General features: G+C 40.8%; 1 protein-coding gene across 6 annotated transcripts in view; it reads left to right on the forward strand.

The window, feature by feature from the left end:
* SH3RF1 (SH3 domain containing ring finger 1) overlaps nucleotides 1–23,263 on the forward strand; it is a 96,042-nt gene that overhangs the window by 46,638 nt on the left and 26,141 nt on the right. For 4 of the 6 annotated variants that reach the window (XM_042467240.1, XM_042467236.1, XM_042467234.1 and 1 more), the window contains 5 exons: nucleotides 17–177; nucleotides 3,190–3,360; nucleotides 4,702–4,961; nucleotides 5,732–6,087; nucleotides 8,581–8,915. In XM_042467240.1, coding sequence (XP_042323174.1) covers nucleotides 17–177; nucleotides 3,190–3,360; nucleotides 4,702–4,961; nucleotides 5,732–6,087; nucleotides 8,581–8,915 — 1,283 coding nt within the window. Of the gene's footprint in view, nucleotides 1–16; nucleotides 178–3,189; nucleotides 3,361–4,701; nucleotides 4,962–5,731; nucleotides 6,088–8,580; nucleotides 8,916–10,862; nucleotides 11,068–16,878; nucleotides 18,750–23,263 lie in introns of those variants that run through there. The other 2 variants (XM_042467237.1, XM_042467238.1) reach the window with 2 other exon arrangements.

A 23,263-nucleotide genomic window follows, 5' to 3' on the forward strand; every position in this document is an offset into this window, starting at 1 on the left:
GTTATTTTATCTTTAGAGTATGAACCCCCCTCTGCTGCCACCACCACCGCCTCCTCTGTTGTCTGCTACAATAATTGCCCCAGCTTCTACTGGACTTCCTTCAGGGGTGGCTCAAAAATCTGCACCCATATCAGCTGAGCAAATAACACATTTGAGACCACAGACAAGACCAAGTGTGTAAGTAAAATAGAAATGTATTGGTGATTAACTTCAAATGGTGTGGAAAACCAGGATTGTCAAAAGAACAAGAACTGAGACTTTTCTGGAATAGACTAAGGCACATTACAGACCACCGAAAAGCGACGGCCTGCACCCTCCCCTTTCCCCGCTGGATTGGGGCCTCAGTGGCTAGAGCGGCAGCCGCTGAGGCCCCGATCCGCTGCTTTCCAGGCTGTGGGGAAGCGGCAAAAGGCCCCTTTCCCACAGCCTGGAAAGGGGTGTCCTTGGGGCTTCAAGCCCCAAGGATACCCCGTGGTGGCTGCGTTGCTGGGCGCAGCCATCTAAAGCCTGCACCCAGCGACACAAGACCAGGAAAGAGCTCCGTTTCGGAGCTCCTTCCTGCTCCGACGAAAGGGCGCACTAAGCGCCCTCGCGTGGTGCAATGGCGTCACATCCATGCTGCCTCGTTTGGAGGCGGCACATTCATGACACCATCATGGTGGCCCCCATGTAGATGGGGCGCCGCCATCTTGTACGTCCTCACGATGTATTAGGCTTGGGGGCGTCAAGTGACATCCCTTTTTAAACCTAGGACGTCCTGAGGACATCCCTTATGGCAGTTTTTAACGTGCCCAAGACATGTTTAACTTGCCATCTGGTTGAGAAATGTTTGATTCATGTAGCAAAGAAATAAAAGCAATAGAATATGGCTTGAGTCATTGCCTCTCTTTAATTATGTGTCAAACCTATGACGGTATTTACAGTTAGATATATAAAATGTGTCTCTGCAGACTGTTTCCTATGCAGATGTGGAAACACTAATCATATGAATAATTAACTTGTTTTCTCATCCTTGAAGAACACCATCTAAATTGTGAAGTAATGTTGATAGTAAAAAGCAGGCTTTAAGTGGGTGTTACAAGTTATGGCAAAATCCAAAATAAAACAAACAGAGGAAACTTGGGGGCTAGTGCCATAGATTGTTCCAGCTATGTAAGCAGTCACATATTCTGGTGCTTGTGCAACCAATTGTACAACTATGGATTCCTGCCTCAGCACTTGTGAGAGGTAGTTTTTTATTTGTTTGTTTGTTTTGGGAACTTTGCCCATTCAGACATGAGGAGCAAGAACTTAGCTGCACCTTTCTTTTGGACCAGCCAGTGGACAAATAGTGTTTGAGATGGGCTTCAAGAATTTAATACAAATGGCTGAAGGCAGATGAAATTAGGAAAGGATATTACAGCTGTAATAATAATAATAATAATATTTATTTGTATTCCGCTTTTTCACAAAGGAATTAAAGCGGATTCCAACAGTATAAATAAAACATCAAACAATTAAAAATTACAATTTAAAAATCTCAAAACCCCAATCCTCCCCCCAATCTTAAAAGCAGTGATCAAGCCATAAAAAGAGATTAAACATCAAAAATTTTAAAACTGTCCAATAGAATACACTAAAATTTCAGGCAGATTAGCGCAAGAAATGAGTCTTCCTCTAGAGAAGAGGGGGGGGACGGGGGCGATGGTTTCAATCAATATTGATATCGGTATCAATAGAGGGGGGGAGGCATGTCTAATGGTTATAACATAGTGTGGAAAGGCCTGCCGGAAGAGATCCATCTTAATAGCCTTTTAAAGGCATCCAATGTGTGGCGGATCCCGTCTGGCAGGTTGTTCCAGAGTCTGGGAGTGGCTGATGAGAAGGTCCTGTGGGTCACTGCTTAAAGTCTGGTCTTCTTAGGTTGTAGCAGATTCTTCCCAGAGGACCCAAGTGTGTGGGGAGGATTATATGGAAGTAGGCACTCCCACAGTAGTCAAGACCCAAGTCATATAGGGCTTTAAAGGTTAGAACCAGCACCTTGTACCTTGCCCAGAAACTGATAGGGAGCCAGTGGAGAGATTTTATAACCAGTGTAATATGGGCAGTCCTGGATGTGTCCGTGACCAGCCTAGCTGCCATATTTTGTACCATTTGAAGTTTACGAATTTGGCATGAGGGTAGCCCCATGTAGAGCGCATTGCAGACATCGAGTTGAGAGGTTGCTAGCACATGCACTACTGTTTCAAGGTCTCCCTGCTCCAGGAAGAGGCACTGCTGGCGTATCAGCCGAAGCTGATAGCAAGTGCTCCTGACCATTGCATCCACCTGGGCCGTCAGTTGAAGCGACGAATCCAGGAGCACCCCCAAGCTGTGGATAGAATCCTTCAGGGGAAGTGTAACCTCATCCAGAACTGGCTGACATAACTCCATTCTCGGATTAGGGGTGCCTGTTACAAGTACCTCCATTTTACCTGGATTCAATTTGAGTTTATTTTCCCTCATCCAGTCTATTACCGCATTAAGACAGGTGTTCAGAGGAGAGACGCCATCCTTAGTCACTGCATCAGTCTGAGCCATAGAGAAATATATTTGGGTGTCATCAGCGTACTGACAACACTCTGCCCCAAGGGCACCAGCAGGGTCACACTTCCCCTGTCGATGCCCAAACGGAGATCATCGACTAAGGTGACCATGACGGTTTCAATTCCGGAATCCGTCCTAAATCCAGTTTGAAATGGATCTAGATAACCCATTTCATCCAAGACTGCTTGGAGTTGAATGGCGACTGTCCTCTCAATTACCTTGCCTAAAAATGGTAAAAGCTGGCCTGTAATTGTTTCTATACAGCAGGTCAAGGGAAAGGCTTTTTTAGAAGTGGTTTAACCACTGCCTCTTTGAGGCAAGATGGAAGACAGCCTTCCCTGAGTCTTCCATCACTGTCCAGCTATTGGACATTTGATTAGTGGATGCTTGTATATTGATAGGTGATGAAAGGTCTGAAACTGGGACCCTTTGATGGTCTCTTAACAATCATTTCAGTAGTCAAAATTATGGTGACTATATAAGGAACTTCTCACTCTGAATGAAAACCATGTGGTTCTATTTTCAAGCGGCAACCACTATGCAAACCTGTGATTTGGGCTGCAGAGGTTTCTTACGTTCCTGTTATTTAGCCTGCAGACCTGCATGAATGTTTTTCTTTTTCAGGTATGTTGCTATTTATCCATATGCTCCTAGAAAAGAAGATGAACTGGAACTGAGAAAAGGGGAGATGTTTTTGGTGTTTGAACGTTGTCAGGATGGTTGGTTTAAAGGAACTTCCATGCATACAAGCAAAATTGGTGTATTTCCTGGCAACTATGTGGCACCAGTTACTAGGTATGGCTGTCATTTGTCATACTCATCTTTATAAAGATAAAAGGAACAACCTCTATGAATATCTTTTTTCTGTGTGGTCCAAAACTGCAGAAATAATCCAGTTTGAGACTGCCATATATACTCAACTATAAATCGAGGACAGGTTTGGGGGCCAAAATTATGGACTCGTGGATAAATTGAGGGTAAATTTTAGGGGTATGCAACAAAGGATCTAAAGGATGAAGCAAACGGAAAACAGTGACTTACAAAAGAACTTAAAAAATTTGAGATGGCATAAGAGTTGGTGCACTCCTTAAAGGCTGGATGGATGACAGAGTGAGGAGCAGTGCTTCAAGGACAGATTGTACTCTTACCCCTCACCAGGGGATGGTTTCTTTTTTATACAAGAGTTAAAGTACAGTACTTACATTGACCCATGGATAAGTCGATGCAATTTTTTGGGGTTAACTTTTTGACTAAATTTTTTAGGCTTATACATGAGTATATATAGTACTTTAACTGTCCTGGCTCAATGCTAGGTAATTCTGGGAACTGTAGTTTTGAGAGACATTTAGCCTTCCCTGTTAGAGAGCTCTGGTGCCACAATAAACTACAATTCCCAAGATTCCCTAGCACTGAGCCAGGGCAATTAAAGGGATCTGATACTGGATTATTTCTGTAGTGTGTTTAAGACCTAAGATACAGGGTTGAGTCATCTGTATTGGGAATTCTGAAATACTCAAAAATCCAAACCTTTTTAATGGGTATTGATACCTTTGCTTTCTGATAGTTTCAGTGTACATGGCCTTTGTTTTATGTTCAAAATTATTTTAAAATTTGTACAAAATTACATTAAGGCTATGTGTATAAGGTGTTCATTAAGTACTGTATATGGAATTACTCTGAAATCCAAAAGAAAATCTGAAATCCAAAACACTTCTGGTCCCAAGCATTTTGAATAAGGGGGACTGAACTTGTAATGGTTTGTTGTGGGAGGGAGATGGTAGCTTGACTGATTTAATAAGATGTAGATCAAGGTTGGAATCCTATTGAGGCACTATGCTGCCAAAAAAGAAATTGTGCAAGCAGTTGGGCTTTCTCACATATTGTTTTGTTTTATCCCTTGTGCTACTAATTATTTCACAAGCACACATGCAGAGAAATCAAATCAACTATTGAGACCTAATCAATCATTGAGCAACAGATGAGCTTAGTAACCATTATATCTATTTCACAGTTGGTTGTGCAAATGCGGAATCCCCTATAACTGTCCATAAACAGCATAAGTATGCTGCTGTACAATTTATATTATGCTGAAAGTATATAGGATCTTGGCCTAAAGCATCATATTACCTTTTACAGGGCAGTGACAAGTGCCTCCCAAGCAAAAGTTCCTGTATCTACTGCTGGCCAGTCAGGACGGGTGGTAACCATGGTCAGTGCTTCCACTGCTGGAGGAACAGTGCAGAAACTTCAGGGAAATGGTGTGACAGTGAACTCCAGTGCAGTACCAACTGCTGTGGTCTCTGCAGCCCATATACAAACAAGCCCACAGACCAAGGTTCTGATGCATATGACTAGCCAAATGACAGTCAACCAGGCTCGCAACGCAGTAAGAACAGGTAATATATTGCTTTATTCCTCAGATTAAGTGCTAGAATAATGAGGATTAAGATTTTCATTATCTGCTAGTTTAATGGTTTCTTATGTCAGTTCAGATAGATTGAGAACAAGTACAGGAGGAGATACAATATGTTTCTGTGTGAATTTGCTCATCTATTCTCCATGTAATATGAATGTATTCTTTATTAATTTTTAAAAAATATGTTAAGATATGTCAAGAAATGAAACATAATCATGTAGTAATTTATTGAACTATACAAATAGTTGGCAATTTAAAAACCACAATAGTTTATTGAATTTTCTCTTATTTGTTGCAGGGATAAGATAGGCCACTCATGGCAAACCTTTTAGAGACTGAGTGCCCAAACTCAAAGGCGTTCCCGCACTGGGTGTTAGCCAATGCTGGGGGCAGGACTTCTACTTCTAAGGGCAGGACCTGCCTGGAGACAGCTGAAGGGCCGGGAGGAAGAAGAGGAACAAGCGCATGCCTGTTCCTCTTCTTCTCTCCCCCCCCTCCGCCCCCCCGGTGCCTTTAGCTGCCTCTGGGGAGGCAGCTGAAGGCCCGGGAGGAAGAGGAGGAACAGGGCACATGTGCCATAGGTTCACACCATGGAGATAGGCTATTACCAGATGTCAACTTGAAGGAAGAGTAAGAATGATATAACAAATGAGAAGATTTTCAGGTGTTTCCTGAATTGTACATTTTATCATGATTTGATGTTGTGTGTTTTTTAATTCTCTTAAAATGCACTTCTTCCTGTCATTCCAGTTGCAATACACAACCAAGAAAGACCTACAGCTACCGTGACACCAATTCAGGCTCAAAGTTCAGCATGCCTTATTCCTGCTGCTGTCATTATTCCACACCATTCTGTTGCACCACAACAGCTGCAACCTCAGCTTTCAAATGCTGCTGCTTATATCACGGCTGTGAATATCAACCGGACCAATGTCCCATTGGCTTGTGCTGCGGTTTCATTAAACTCTCCTTGCACTTCTGCATCTCTGGATGGAGATACAAATGGGAGGATTGTGACTGTTCACAGTGGAGCTCCAGCATCTCCTGAAAACACCTTAGCAGCTTCAGGGGTTTCTACTGCCAGTAAACCTGATAGAGATGGGAAGGTGGGCATGGAATTTGGTTCTTCTCCATTGTCTCTATGCAGCATACGAACTGAATAGCAGTTAAAAATTCAGAACATTTTGTCTATTACATTAAAAGGATTTTTAAATCCTATTGTTGATTAGTGGCTTCTCCAAATGTTGTCATTTGGTTATTTTCTTAAGGGAGGAACAGACTACCAGGAAGGGGTGGCTTGAGGCCACTGCTGAGAAAGCTGGATTGTAGCCGCAACAACTTCATGCCACAGCCCCAGTCCACCTTTTTGCCAACCGAAAAAGAAGTGGCAAAGAGCCACCCCTTTTTGTGCTGGCAAAAAGCCAACTTTTCCGCGCCGCTGCAGCTTTAAGGTACGGCATCTAAACATTGTGCTGTCGGAGTGCCCAGAAGCTTGCTGCTGTGTGTGCAGCCAGTAGCTGTGAAGCCAGCTTCCAGGCATCATAGGGGTATGTGCCGTGCGTCCAATCCAGCTGGAAGCTGGCTTTTCATGCTGGTATATACCAGCCCTTAGTCTTTAGTATCAGGCAGTGTCAAGTTTAACTTTTTAATATAAGCAATAAACTGCTTAGATAGTAGCTAGCTTTCTGCTCCCTTGAGAACAAAATCTCAATGGGATATAAAACTTGCTGTTGCTAAAAGAATATTGCTTTAAAAATCATTGGAAACTATTTTATGAAACAGGTTTCATTGTTTCAATTATCAGTCATGCTGGACTTCCAGTATATTTTCTTCTTATACTCTTTAGACCAGGATTATTTAATTAGAGAATTGCATGAGAATACATTGTAAGGATTAACCATAGTTCTCATAAAAGAAAAAGAAAAATATTTTTGATTTGTAAAGCAACAAAGATTGCACACTTAGCTTTTTAATGTAACATCCCTAGTATACGTACTTGTCCCAGTGTTTCTTGCTAAATGCTAGCAGCTTTAGTAAGATGACTGGTTATTGGTCAGGAGGTAAGAGTGTGGTGAGAGATCACCAACTCCTGGATCACTATCTGAATAATACAGTGGCATCCAACAATAAAAGCAAGCAGAGAAAAAATGAAGACAAGGGGGACTTGGAACAACAGGGGAGTCAGAAAAGGCTGCATTCTATCACCCTACTTGTTCAACTTACATGCAGAAAACATCATACACAGAGCAAGAAAAAGTGAAAATCATAGGAAAGAAATGAACATTCTAAGATATGCAGATGATATCATTCCACTGGTAGAAAACAATAAAGATGTGGAACAATTACTAAAGAATGTTAAAGAAGTAATAAAGCAAGCTTAATGTTGAACATTAAGAAAACAAAAATAATGGCCACAGAGAATTTACATAAATTAAATATAGATATAGATAAGAGACCTGGTGGTGCTGTGGATAAATGCCTGTATTGCAGCCACTCACAAACCACAAGGTTGTGAGTTCATTACCAGCCAGGTGCTCAGGCTCGACTCAGGCGTACATCTTTCTGAGATCTCTAAAATGAATACCCAGCTTGTTGGGCACAGTTGGCTTACACATTGTAAACCACTTAGGGAGTGCTTAAGTGCACTGATAAGTAGTATAGAAATGAACTTGCTATTGCTATGGAGAAATTGAAATAGTTAAAGACTTCTCATACCTTGGATCAATCATTGATTGGGCAAGGACTGAGAAAGGCAGCTATGAAATAACTAAACAAAATCCTAAAGTGCAAATATATAAAACTGAATACTAAAGTTAGTATTGTCCAAGTCATTGTATTTCCCATCACCATGTATGATTGTGAGAGCTGAACAATGTAAAAAGCTGATAGAAAGAAAATAAATTCATTTGAAATGTGCTGGTTAACGATAGCTAAGAATACCATGGATCGCCAAAAAGAGAAACAAATAGATCCTAGAACAGATCAAACCTGAACTCACCCTGAAAGCCAAGATGACTAAATTGAGACTGTGGTACTTTGGCCACATCATGAGAAGGCACAACTCACTAGAAAAGACAGTAATGCTAGAAAAGATGGGAGGACAAGACCACATACCAGATGGATAGACTCAGACCAGGAAGCCTGCACAACGTGGGCAAAACAGTTGAGGACAGGGGGCTTGGAGGTTTTTTATTCATGCGTTTGGCATGAATCACAGTTGACTCGAAGGCATTTAACAAGAACAACAAGATGTCTGGGAGACAATTGCTTTGGACAGAGTAGAACCAGTAGTACATGTTAACATTTAAATAGGTGTGCCATAGACATAATCAATTATGAAAGTATATAATAAACAGAGTTCTTGAAGGAGATAAAATATAAATTTGCCTTACAAGTCAGTTGCACAGATTATAGCTAGATACTTCATGTGACAGAAAACCTGAAAAACCCTCCTATGCAAATGTGATGGTGATACTGTCAAAAGCCAACAGAGATCAGCAGGGCATTGTGTGTTTAAAACAGAGTAATCTAGTGGGTTCTGTGTTTTTTTAATCTAGTAAGTATTTTTGTTTTAAAATAGTACTGACATTTATTTCCAGAAAGAAAAAAAGGGGCTGTTGAAGTTGCTTTCAGGAGCAGCTACCAAGCGCAGACCTCGAGCATCTCCCCCATCATCGCCAACTCTGGAAGTTGAGCAGGGAGGTGCAGAGGTTCCCCTACAAGGTGCTGTAGGTCCAGAGATCTCATCAGTTTCCAGTCATGGAAGAGCTGAATCCTGCCCCATGGACAATGAAGCATCAACATCAGTGCAGGAGAACACGCATCGAAAAGCAAATACTGTGGAGTCAAATATCCCTATAGCTCCACCTCCGCGGCAGCCCTGCTCTTCATTGGGCCCAGTCCATAACGAATCTAGACCTGTGGTCTGTGAACGGTAAGTTGTTTTGCTGTAACTAGAAATATGATACTCTGTTTACATGTCATTTACATGTAATATGCCATTTGCATATATCTGGAAAGGGTCAATGTTAAAAATGATATTAGAATTTTGATACCTTTTTTTTTGTAGTGAGATTTTGGTGTGAGATGTTCTGTTATGTCTGAAGTGACATATTTTACTGCTTGAGGCAGTAGTTAACAGAAGTGGATTGAAACAACAAGAATTGTTGCTGTTGTTGTTGCAGCTAAATATCTTTAAACCATTGAAAAGAGTCCAGACAAACATTTGAACTCTTAGTCTTCTTTCTGTTTCCTCATAAAGTAGCATTTTTCCCCGATTGCAGTTTTGGCATACTGTTTCTCAGTTGGCAGGACATGGATTTTCTCCTGGAATACTGCTCATTTAGATTATATCATAGAGTCTGCTCTATATTTGAGTGGCACACAAAATTTGTAATATTCATTTGCTTTTGACATGTTAGTGCTTAAAAATGTGTCAAATATGCAGGGAAAACATCAGTTTGATTTCCTGAGCTGGATCCAAACATAGTCATACTTAGGGTAGACCTACTAAAAATCATTGAGACAGTCAAATGTCACTTAACACCACTGATTATGATTGGTCTACTCTAACAAAATAAGAAGACGGCCTGATAATCATATGAAAGCCGTGTCATCCTTCTTAATTCTGTGAACATGTTAGAGACATTAAGAAAGGCAGTACAGTGTCATCTGTTTACCATTGCATTTCCTATCATTCCAGCTTAGAAGGAAAAGACATCCCCATACCACAATTTTCATCCATAAGTGCTGTTATCTCTGCTCCTCACTCTTCTTTTCCTCCTTTGTTGGTGTGGCAGGGTGGATTGGCCCACTGGATGTGTTTATATAAGATAATATTTCAGTGGTACAACTTGAAAAACTGCAGCTGAAAATTCAACGAAAAATTGCTAGTATATAAGGTGTGAAGTGAAGTTCATTTTTATTGTAGTCATAGACCAGCACAGAGGTGTGAAAAGACTTGCTTCTTGGGAAACATTCATAATTAGACGTTCACTTTTTATATTATAACTTCTTGATCAGGAAATGAGAATACTCAGCGTACTAATTCAACTACATATTTTCCCTGCATTATGAATTTTGCTCTGAAACATGTAAATGTGATATCCTGCATCATCATTTAATAGAATATATGTAACAATTCGGGGTGGGGTGGGATTGAATGACTCTTAACTTAGGGGCTATACAGACGGGCAGCCATCTTTCCCCCAGGTCGGTTCTGCGGCAGCCGCACAGGTCACCACTGACGCACTCCTTAAAATGAACCCACTGTAGGCAGCTTATCTTTACAGGCGTCATTATGGTGCTCACGCACCATGATAACGTTTGGGCGCTCTGATGCATGTGTGTCATCATGGTGCGGCCCATGTAAATGGGGGTGCACTATGATAATAATAATAAATATTAAAAGCTTTATTTCTAGCCCGCCTTTCCAGAGATCAAGGCGGGTTTTCCAGAGATCATGGCATATGGGTGCCAATAGTAGGCTGGGCACACATCGACACCCAGCCCTATCTAGCTCTAATTTCAGGCCCAGGCCAGTGCAAAGTGCCCATCTGTACTGGCCTTAGAAAAGTTTTTAAAAGCTGAAAATTATTAAATAAATCTTAGATCAAAGCTGAATTCTAGTCTTACTAAAAAGCAAGTATCACTGAACAGTGCAATCCTATTCAAATGACTTAAAAGTAAACCTTGCTGTGATCAGTGGAGTTTAGCAACTGTGCATAGGATTGTAGCCTTAGAAACACAGGAAGTTACTGTATGCCAAGTCAGACTGCCAGTGCTATTGGCCAAAGGCCAGACATGCAGTGGATATAGAGTCACAAGAATCTTTAATATCACTTGTTTCTTCATCTTTTGCTTGATTCTTTTTCATGCAAAGCATGTGTTCTGCAATGAGCAACAGGTATTTCCCTTGTTTATTTCAGAGTAAATATATTTATTATAAGAATATTTCAGTTGATGGAACTATTAATGTGAAAATGTATATAATGTGGTCATACATTAAAGATGTTGGGCCAGAAACCTTTGGCTGTTAACATCAGAAATTTTTGGATCCTGTCTCCTTCTATTTAACCAAATATGAATACAGTTGGCCCTCTGTATTCACAGATTCTTTATCCATGGATTCAAGCATTCACGGCTTTAAAATATTTTTTAAAAATAAATTCTCAAACGCAATCCTTGATTTTGCTACATTATATAAGGGACATTATTTTACTGTGCCATTGTATTTCATGGGACTTGAGCACCCACAGATTTTGGTATCCACCGGGGGAGGGGGTCCTGTAAGCAAACCCCAGCAGATACCAAGGGCCCAGTGTATATAAAATGAAGCCAGGAGAATATTTAAATAAATAGTTTTGTACTGTCAGAGGAGACTGGTCTCCACATGCTTATTGATGATCTAAATTTATTCTTAAAAAGCCAAATACGCTTTGGCCTGTACATAAACTAGCTGGCTTTCTTCAGGGGCATTAATTCAAATACTAGTAGAAATGTTTGTTATTACAATCTTCTATTCTACTGGAGACCATGTATTTGTAATTCCAGAATTTTTTACTGGTGTTTGAGTTAATGTCCCAGAAAAAGACAAATCAGTTTATGTACAGGCTGAAATGTTTGGGCTTTTACAGAACAAATTCAGACCATCAATAAGCAAATGTTGATTCATAATACATGCTTTTATGTATTTTGCTTCTGTTACCAGAGGAAACTTATTTTGGGTACTGTATATACTCGATTATAAGTCGACCTCATGTATAAGTTGAGGGCAGGTTTTGAGGCCCAAATTATGGATTTTTGCCATGACTCGTGGACAAGTCGAGGGTAAAACTTGGAGGCTCCTTCAGTGTGTGTACGTGTGCATGTGGTAAGAGGGGCTCTAATAGAGTCTTTTTGCTTCAGCATTTCAGATTTCATTTCAGTCTTCACTCCCCAGACAGAGGTGTTGCGGGTGGAAGAGGGACTGTTTGTTTGTTTAAGAGCAATCAATCACCCAGGACTCTTGCTGCTTTGCTCAGGAGAAAAATAAACTCTCTCTTGACTGCATGGGAAAGAGCTGCTACCACATTACCATACTGACTTGTAAATAAATCGACCTTGGATTTTGGGGTCAATTTTTGGGCATAAATTTTTTGACTTATAGATGAGTATATATGGTAGATTATATATAAGATTTATGAGATTTCATATGTAGTTTTTCTCATTATATTTATATAATAATGCATAAAATCACTCACTTTACATACTAATCTTAACATAGTATATGTTCATGTTGGTATTTTTAAAAAAAATCTGCAGTGGCACCTAAAATTATATATATTCAACAATGAGAAAAAATATTTTGGGAAAAATATAGTTAAAACAGAAATGGAAAAAAGTTACAGCTGTTACAGCTTTTCAAATTATTATATTTTGGCTTCTTTTGTATCAGGCTGTTCAGTGCACATTATATATACATTTCTGACTGAGCTTTAACCTAAACAAGACAACAGAATAATTACTTCTGTGCTTATAACAATGAAGGCATATATTTGATCCAAATGCAGTGTAGCTATTTGTGTTTCCTCTGCAGCTCTATAATTGTACCTAATTCTTGGTAACATAAAGCCTTGGCCTCCTATATCGAGTGTATTTACCTGACCCTAAAGGCTAGGGACAGTCTGGGGATTCTGTTAGTGTATCGGCCACCCCGTGCATTAGCGGACTCCCTTAACGAGCTGACACAGCTGGTCGCTGAGCTGATGTTGGAGACGCCCAGGCTTCTTGTCCTGGGCGACTTCAACATCTCCCTCACGGCCAACTATGTTCCATCCGGTGCGGCTCGGGAATTCATGGAGACCATGGCGGCCATGGGCCTGTCCCAGCTGATACAGGGTCCTACGCATTGTGCGGGTAATACTCTCAATTTGGTCTTCTGTTCGGAGGCGGAAAATCCGTGGGCGGAAATAGCTAATATTTCCCCCTTGTCATGGACGGATCATTTCCTGGTAGAGGTGAAAATCAAGGCTTCTACCCAGATCCCCCCCGGGGGTGGTGGACCAGTTAGGATGGTCCACCCTCGAAGGCTGATGGAACCTGAGAGGTTCCAAGAAGCCTTAGAGGGGCTCACGGTTGGAAATGACGGCGACTCTGTTGATGCCCTCACCGGTATTTGGAATACCGGTCTCTCTGGGGCTATACACAGAATCGCTCCCAAGCGCCCTCTCAGGCCCGCTTCCAAACGTAAGCCCTGGTATACGGAAGATCTCTGGGCGAGGAAGCAGGTTCTGCGACGGCTAGAGTATCGTTGGCGGAAACACCTTTGCTTAGATGACAAGACTCTCCTAGACCAACTGTTAAAGGACTATGGAGAGGCAATACGAGCAACAAAGAATTCGTTCTATGGTGCTCGTATTGCGTCCGCGGAGTCGCGTCCGGCAGAGTTGTTCAGGGTGGTCAGGGAGCTAACCCAGCTCCCTCCTGCCCTGAACCAGATCCTTGAACCTTCTAAGGCCTGCTGCGACCTGTTTAACGACTTTTTCGTGGATAAAACTTCTCGTATAAGCGAAGGTCTGAACGCCGACATTGTGGCAGAACCTAGGGTAGAAGTGTCCAGAGCCTCCGTGGACTATGTTACACTGGATCAGTTTGAGTTGGTGAGTACCGAGGATGTGGACAAGATCCTCGGAAGTGTTCGGAAAACAACCTGCTCCCTTGATCCCTGCCCCTCGTGGTTAGCGGCCCAGGGGGGACCGGTGGTAACGTCATTGTTACACCGGATAATTAACACCTCTTTGAGGGATGGGCGATTTCCATCGGATCTTAAATTGGCCATCGTAAAACCGATCCTAAAAAAGCCCTCCCTCGACCCCCTGGTTCACAATAATTATCGGCCTGTTTCGCTGCTACCATTCTTGGGGCAGGTGATCGAGAGGGCGGTTGCGATCCAGCTTCAGACGGTCTTGGATGAAACGGATTATCTGGACCCATTTCAAACTGGCTTCCGGGCGGGTCACGGGGTTGAGACGGCCATGGTCGCCTTGGTCGATGATCTCCGTCTGAGCACTGACAGGGGAAGCGTGTCCCTGTTGGTGCTCTTGGACATCTCAGCGGCTTTCGATACCATAGACCATGGTATCCTTCTGGGGCGCCTGGCTGAGGTGGGAATCGGGGGCACTGCGCTCCAGTGGTTCCGTTCCTACCTCTCCGGGAGGTCCCAGATGGTGCAGCTGGGAGACGTGTGCTCCAGCGAGCGGGCCCTTAAAACTGGGGTCCCTCAAGGAGCCATTCTGTCTCCCATGCTATTTAACATTTACATGAAACCGCTGGGAGAGATCATCCGGAGACATGGGGCGCGGGGTTATCAGTACGCTGATGACACCCAAATTATTTTCTCTATGTCTCCGACTGATGCAGTGACTGGGGATGGCGTCTCTCCTCTCGTGGCCTGTCTGGAGTCAGTAATGGGCTGGATGAGGGAAAACCGACTCAAACTAAATCCAGAGAAAACGGAGGTACTAGTGATAGGTTCCCCTGGTCCAGGAATGGCGGTGGTTCCACCTGTCCTGAATGGGGTCACGCTCCCTGTGAAGGACTCTGTGCTCAGTCTGGGAGTGCTTCTTGACTCGTCGCTTCATCTGACTGCTCAGGTGAATGCGACGGTCAAGAGCACTTGTTACCAGCTTCGGCTGATTCGCCAGCTGCGCCCATACCTGGACCAGAGGGACCTAGAAACTGTTGTACATGCTCTGGTAACTTCGAGACTGGACTTCTGCAATGTACTCTACATAGGGCAACCCTTATACCAAACTCGGAAGCTCCAAATGGTACAGAACATGGCAGCCCGGCTGGTCACTGGCGTATCCAGGACCAGCCACATAACACCTGTGCTCAAAGATCTTCACTGGCTGCCCATTCGCTTCCGAGCCCAATGTAAGGCGTTGGTTATTACCTATAAAGCCCTAAATGGCTTGGGCCCAGGATACCTAAAGGACCACCTCTCCCCGTACAATCCGCCTCGCACCCTCAGAACATCTGGGCAGCAATTGCTGAAGGTGCCTGGGGCCAGGTTAGCTTCTACTTCGAGAAGGGCCTTTTCCCCTGCTGCCCCAGCCCTTTGGAACACGCTGCCCACGGAGCTCCGCTCATCTACCACCCTGGCCCAATTTAGGAAGGACCTCAAAACCTTCCTATTCAAGCAGGCATTCCCCGATTAAATATCCTGTGGGCCTCCCTCCTCTTCCGTGGCCATGAGGTTGGGCTAAGGGGCTTTTATTGTTGTTTTTTAGACTGTTGATATTGTTGTTTGTGTGTTTTTAACTATGTATTTTGTCTGCACTCGTTGCACCATTGTAAGCCGCCCTGATCTTTTGGAAGGGCGGGATATAAATAAAGATTTTATTATTATTATTATTATTTTATCAGCTACTTTTTAATACTTTGGGGAATTTTGCCTGTATACAATCTTTCACAATTTTATTGCAAGGATTTTTTAAATAAGAAAATCCATGTCCCAGCTAGTTATAACTCTATATAGCTTTTTTTCTGTGCCTGATGATGAAACTGCATTGATTTTAAGAATTTCTGTATGAGTTTACTCATGGTTACTGAGATTGGGAGACAGTCATTTTGAGAGTTGAAAGTAATATGAAAATGGTTTTACTTCCTATGTTTCTCTTTCATTCAAATGTTTGTTTCATAAGCTTTCTTACTTTCAATATCAGAGCAACGCACAGTGTTATACAATGAGTCCTTGGTATTGTCTTGGGTCGTTCCAGGACCCCCCCCCCCCATGGATACCAATATACATATTTCAAGCCGTGCATTGTTTAATCCATGGATAAGGAATCCATGGATAGAGAGGGCCAGCTATACACTTGTCCCTCCACATTCGCTGGGGTTAGGGGCACAGGACCTCTGTTAATGTGGAAAAACCACAAATAACAAAAACACTGTTTTTATTTGAGAGAACACCTCTTCTAAGAATCTCTAAGTCCTCCAGTGCAACTCTGTCGTCAACATCTGCCAGACGTTGACCACAGAATTGCTCTGGAGGAGCTACAAATACCTAGTGGAGTGTTCTCTCTAGGAATCACTAGGTCCTTCAGTGCAACATTTGGTTAAAGTTGACCACAGAGTTGTCCTGGAGGACCTAAATATTTCTAGAGAGAACATATTAATAAAATTGGTGAATAATCAAAGCTGCAAAAGTCAAAGCCACAAATGTAGAGGGACAAATGTATATTCTCCCACCAAACACTTAACAGCAGTTCTTTTATTGAGAAGAGGATAGAGGCGATCCCATAACTGAACTGATAGTTATCTACAACTATGCAGAAATTTATTTAATTTCCTAAATTTAAAAAGGTATAGTAACTGTCAAAAAAGAGTTAAAATATTCTAGTCAGTGGTATGTTACAGTTAGTTCTACTCCTGTTGACTGATTTGTTTCTATCTACAGCAATAATGAGATCAGTGTATTTAATATGAACATGTAATCTCTGTTATGATGTACTCCTCTAAGCATTCTTTGGTCATGTATGCTATTCTATGCTATAAACATTAAAATCTGTTGATGGGTACCAAATTTTAAATTTTATTATTATTAACTTGTCTTGTTGGACAAACTGGCATTACCAATTGTTTCTTGCCTTTTGAGGATGGCCTTCAAAGCCTTAATATTTATTTCTTCATTGAGAATTCTGTGAAGATGACTCGTGTATATTTCACTTGATATTATAGTGTTAATATACTTTCTGTTTAGAAAATATATTTATCTTTTGACTGACAAGCTGTAAACAGTTCAAGGCAAGCTTCCTGGGCAAGTTGTTTTTTGACATTTTTTTTAAACAAGCACAAACAGTTCCTGTAATATCCTGAACTAAATATATATATATATATATATTCCTTTACAGATACAGAGTTGTGGTGTCCTATCCTCCTCAGAGTGAAGCTGAGCTTGAACTTAAAGAAGGAGACATTGTTTTTGTACACAAAAAACGTGAAGATGGCTGGTTCAAAGGCACATTGCAGCGAAATGGAAAAACTGGTCTTTTCCCTGGAAGCTTTGTAGAGAGTGTCTGAGAAGACTCTTTTCAAATTTTCAAATCACACAGCACTATAGGATAGCACAAATTTTACAAGAAAGAGTGCAGCCATGGAAGACTTTTTAAATGACTGTAATATAAACAAATTTATATTTATGTTTTCCAGTATCCCACAGCACAATTAAACCAGCAAAGAAAGATGATGAAATATTTGCTGGCTGTTTTTTGGCATCATTTTGAATTTTTAAGTGTAATGCGTGCCTTGTATAATATCTGATTTATTTTACAGAGGAACTTTTTTTCAAATGTATAACAAAGGAACAATTGTTTACAAGGCTGTAACTAATTTATTCTTGGTTTTCTAAACTTGAATTCTGCTTAATAGTTAAAGCTTAATGATTATGATTAACAAATTATTAATTTATGAAATAAGGTAAGGAGAAGCTGGATTCTCTCCTTATAGAGAGGCATAGTGACTGGCAGATGGCTTTCTCCCACTGTGTGTGACAGTGAAGTGAGTTTGTTTCATAGGTTAATGTTGGTTGTTTTGATGGTGAAATGGTGTCTAATTGAATGATGCAAAGTGGGATCAAATGGCATTGTGAGGTTTTCTTGTTCTGGGTGGGAAACTGTCTGTCAGTAGCAAGTCTAAATATCCCAGACAGTGTAACGTTTTTTAAAAGGCAGAAATGTAACTGTAAGCAAAGTTAAACCTTAATATTCTCAGAGTGAGAATGAAAAATGGAGAAAATGTGGGAGATGGGGGGAAATCAACTTCCTCTAACTTCTGTTTGTTCAACTGTTTTTGATATTTGTCAGGATTCAGCTTTGCAGATTTGGCTGGTACTTTGGGCACATGGCACCCACAGAATATAAATGAGATATAAGGATGTTGATCACAAAACACTTGCAAGAAGTGGGAAATTGTGCTAGTGATTAGTTCATAGGATTCAAAATTGAATTTCAACAGTTGCACTCACTGTCTAAATATGCCAAGAAATGTTGTTTGCTTTTTTCCCTTTTCAAAGTGATTTGCATGGCTGAGAGACAATTTTACAATGTTTGAGCAATAGTGGTGGTAAGTGATACACTCGTGTTTTTAAAGTAAAGGCTGTAAGAACACTGTGAAAATTTTGCTAATTTTGTAACTATTGCTAATTGCATATGTCTTAACTTCTTATTGTCTTGCATGTTTTACCAAATTCTCACAGGCATACAAACAGTAGCTGATTATTGCATTCCAGTGTCCTGTGCCAGGTTAACTGGATAGTAAATCAATCACTTATCTGTTAACACAGAACCCACTGATGGAGGCCAGTGAGAGATTGGTTCCTGATAATTAAAAAGTGTTCTAGTCTTCAACATTATTCCAGTCATAGATATTTAGAAACACAGGAGGTTTGAGGTACCATATCATCAACTTAATTTCAGGCATGAAAGAATGTTTTCCCACTCACATTTTATCCCTTGCTACCTTTGAACATGTACATTTCTTTATAGCATGGGGAGATGACCACTGCCATATCACTCCATTTTCTGTCTTATGTAAGGAATTATTTGGAGCTGTTCTCCAATACAGGGTAGAGAGAACATGCCAGCAGTAGAAACATTCAGTTTAGATTTTGCTCTCAGTTTGTTGATCTTTGTTTTGAGATATATGGGAGATAGAATGTTTTTTGTGGGTTTTTCTGGCTATGTGGCCATGTTCTAGAAGAGTTTCTTCCTGACGTTTCGCCAGCATCTGTGGCTGGCATCTTGCCAGCCACAGATGCTGGCAAAACATCAGGAAGAAACTCTTCTAGAATATGGCCACATAGCCAGAAAAACTATGGATGCTGGCCATGAAAGCCTTCGACTTCACATTGGAGATAGAATGGTCCGATTCTTCATATATTGGTCTTCTTAACTAAAGTATTAAGTTCTAATTGGATCATTTTAAAATTGTCCATCCATTAGAGGATAAGGGCAATAATCTGCATCTTTCACTTCCTCAATTATCTTTTAGCATGTATAGCCCTTACTCTTTCCCCTTCTTTTTCATGCAGATTATAAAGTGGCTGGGAGAGCTAAGGAAAAGAAGCACATTAGCTAGCTAGAAGATAAACTCCTTTGACACTTACAATACTCAAAATTTCTTCTCAAGATGTCTTGTGGCTGTAAGATTTTGCAATGGAGTAGATTTTACTTCACCTCCTCATGTTTTCAATTAGTTTTCTGCCTGAGAAAGGCACAACCCATCTGTACATTTGTCTTTGTCTCTAATCTTTCCCAATAGTATACAGGCTGGGGCAAGATGAGTTGAGAACTGACAAACCAGACCCTTGGGTGTCTGGGAACTACCAGTTGCTAATTCCTAAATTAATCCTGTAAAGCAAATACTACTGTTTCCAATAATATGGGCATTTCCCCAGAGGTGTTTTTTTTTTAAAGGATGTGGCACTGGTGAACCATATTTTACGTCCAAAATTGCCTTTTTACCACTACTTGACTATAGCAGTCTTGTAAGATTGACCTTGGCCTGCTCCTATATCATAGGAGCTGTTACTACCTTTTATTCTTTAAATGTGTAACAGGAAGAAATTCAGTGGGTACTTTAGCATAGACACACTGCCATGGGGAAAGCTTCATCTGTTGCCAGTCATACAGCTGTTGAAGACAAAGAACTCTATTATGAAGAAACTTGAGTGACCTTCAGGTCAGCACCTTATTCACTACGATAACAGTAGACTTTGCAGCATAATATGAATTAAAGGAGAGATATGCAAAGTAAAGGAAAAAAAATAGAGTAGCTAGTTGTCATCTAATGAATTTGTGATGTAAAACAACTGATTTTTTTTTACTTTACAAATAAGAGGCGATCATTATTAGTTGAATGAGTTTTTTTTAAATATCAGCTAGTTTCACCATGGTCTTAATATAAAATTGAAACTGAAATCATTCCAACATTAACACTCATATGAGACACTGTACAACTCAGTTCTTGTGAAATTTTAAAAGGTTAGTTTACTTGAATGTTCATATGATAAACAAGCTATTTAAAATAGGGAAATGCTGGCATCAGCTTTCATCAGCATAAATTGACACTACTGTGTCAATGTTATTTTCACATATTAGTGTTTTTATATATTAAAGACTACTACAGATTTTTTTTCCCTCTTTTCCATAAGGTAGAATACTTGTGTGACACAGGTACCTCTATTCATAGGGTTTTATTATGTAAAGTCTATCAAAATATAAATTAATACAATAGTGTTGTTAGATATAATACATTTTCTAATGACTTTTTAAAAGAAGGAATCACTTTTAGGTTTTAAGAACTTGTTACGCAATGGTACAACAAAAAATGCAGTTTTCCATGCCTAGAGACATTTATAAAATTGCAAGTTGGATTGGGATTTGGGGTTTTACTGCTTGTATGTAATCCAGTGTAAGAACAAAATAAGCCCTTTACATTTTTGGGTATTTACTTAAAGAAATTATGTGGAAAATTTTAATGTCTATATTTGAGGTCCAGTGAATGTTATGTGTTTTTCTCTGTTAAATTTCCCTTCCTAATAAATATTTTCTTAGCAAACAGCTTAAGCTCAATGTGTGTTGGGAAAAAAACCTAATTAATTAGGGCAAATAGTCACATTATACATACTTTAATAATCTGTATTTGTTCAATCAATCAATCAAATAAAAAAGCTCCAGGATGAATTGCACGTGGGGATGGAAATCATAATAATAGTTCTGAGATAAATTGAGATGATGTGACTGATGAGCTTCTCCATATCCATCCGATTCTAGTAATATCTCTAAGAGATAGCGCTTGTGCCAAACCACTCATGCTTTATTAAATCCCTCTAGGTCAGTTGTCTGCATATCATTAGTTACTTCAGAGCTCTTTATGCATAAAATGTATTCCCTGTGCAGGGGTGGCAGAAGCAGATATATAGTTGGATTGAATTCTTCAGTTTAAAAGAGCAAAAATGTTCTGATGTATTTTGTTATGAAAATTATATTAAATAAAAGGCAACCAGCCCCAAAGGAACTGCAAAACCTAATTTTTAATGTGAAGCACAAGAAACATTACCCAAATTATCATTTAAGACTGGAATCTGCATGAAGAAAGCTTGTGTTTATGTGGGAAATAAATCTGATGCAAGAAGACAGAGACAGTGTGAATGCTAGTAGGAGGCTTGATGCCTGAGCAGTATTTTGAATATTTAATGTAGTTCTGCAAGTAGCACTATCAGAAGTTACAACATGAGGAGGCAAAAATTTACTTTCCCTTTTAGGTAAGGGATCTAATACAGTGGAACCTCGCCATACGCGGGGGATTCATTCCGGATCCCGCCGTGTATGGCGATTTCCGCCTATGCTTGAGCCCCATTGTAAACAATGGGGCTCGTGCACGGCGGCGCGGCAGCGCGCAAGGCACAACTGGTGCGCACGCCTATTCAATTGAATGGGATGCGCCACCCCTTCCGCCCCGCACGCGCTGGCGGCTTTGAGCGCCTATGCTCAAAGCCGCCTATAAGAAGACCGCGTATGCGGAGGATCCACTGTAATAAGATCCACAAAAGGCAGGGCCTGTTCAGTGAGCACTTCTCGAGGACTTGGATAAAGCTTTAGAGAAGGGGTGACCTTGGACAAGTCACATGCTCTCAGCCTCAGCGGAAGGATCCCTGCGTAAGGCAAGGTTCCACTGTATTTTTAAATTCTGGCAGAATAAAAAAGTCTTTTCCTGGTGACAAAACTGGCAGGGAGGGGGCCATTTTGTCCTCCCTGGGAAGGGAGTTCTAGAGTCTAGGAGCAGCCACCAAGACGGCCCTCTCTGGTGTCCCCACCAACAATGCTTGTGACTAGTAGATCTGAGAGAAGGGCCTCTCAGGGCCTATGCAGGCTCATATAATGAGGCAACATCTACCAAAAAGATGATGTTTGGGGGGCATGTACCATGCCATGACTATGCACTACCATTCTGTTGACTGAACTGATTCAAATGAGATTCTGTAAAGCTGCAGGGTGCTATGATGTTTGGCATCATATTTAAAGGGTTCTTGGAAGACGGTAGAACTCAACCAATGGCTGGCAATTTCTTTTGATAATTCAGTTGTGAATAATTCAGTTCTGATCACTGGAAATTATAAGTATATGACCTTTCTCAAACAAAACTTGAAAATGTAGCATACCCACATGACAGCTGTCACAGGCCCAGAGGTCAGAGGTTTATTATACAGTTTTCTTTGGGTTGGAATTAATTAAAGGCTTGGGGGGGGGGTTCCTCTCTTTCTTCTACTTGCTCATTCTTAGAAATTCTTGTTTTGTTCATCCTTCCCACCTCCTTTTTTCTTCCACAGCCTCTGAGTGTTTGACAGATTGTTCTGGGTCTGCATCATATTTACATAATTTGAACATGAGCAGCATGCTATACCACATTAGTTCAAATGATGAATAAGCCAAACTAATTGGGGCATGCAATAGACAGGCACAGAATAGGGTTCACTTGGCATGTGTGCTGTAATCAACTGCAGATTCTTAGAAAAAATATATAAAGGGCAATAAAGCCATTCTTACTATGTACCATCAAAGGAAACATGGAATTAAACATCTACATTGGGGGGAGGGTTCATTTCTATTACATTTCAAATTAAAACAAAAATATATATCCAAAACCCCTGCTGCATAATGTTTTTAGGGAGCACATCTGCTTCATTACTGCTTAGAAATCCAAAGGCTGATTGCTCTCCCTCAACCTTCTAAAAAAAGCCAGGCAGGAACAAATTTGCTTCCTTTTTACATGGTACTTACTGATATGAGAACTCATGTGAGAACCTGAATAAAGTTTTGTATAGAAAGAGACTTGATTTCTATTCTGAGACAACTGGGAAAGTAAAGGCTGATGCAAGGAGTTGTGGACTTAATTCTTAGGTTCCATACAAAAATGTGGCTAGTATAATCAATATGCTGTGGAAGGCCTGTACCTCTGCCATATTCTGGCTGACATCCTATTTTTTGTATATACAGTGGTACCCCGGGATACGAATTACCCAGCTTACGAATTTTTCGGGATACGAAAAAATCCTATAGGGATTTATTGTTTCGGCTTACGAAGGTTTTTTCGGGTTACGAAAAAACCTCGGCGCTATTTCGCCACCGGAGGGCAGCAGAGAGCTATTTTTTTCCATTAGCGCCTATGGCAATTCAGGTTACGAAGGTTTTTCGGGTTACGAAATTAGCCGCGGAACGAATTAATTTCGTAACCCGA

Source organism: Sceloporus undulatus, chromosome 5, assembly GCF_019175285.1.
Source record: "Sceloporus undulatus isolate JIND9_A2432 ecotype Alabama chromosome 5, SceUnd_v1.1, whole genome shotgun sequence".
NCBI lineage: Eukaryota > Metazoa > Chordata > Lepidosauria > Squamata > Phrynosomatidae > Sceloporus > Sceloporus undulatus.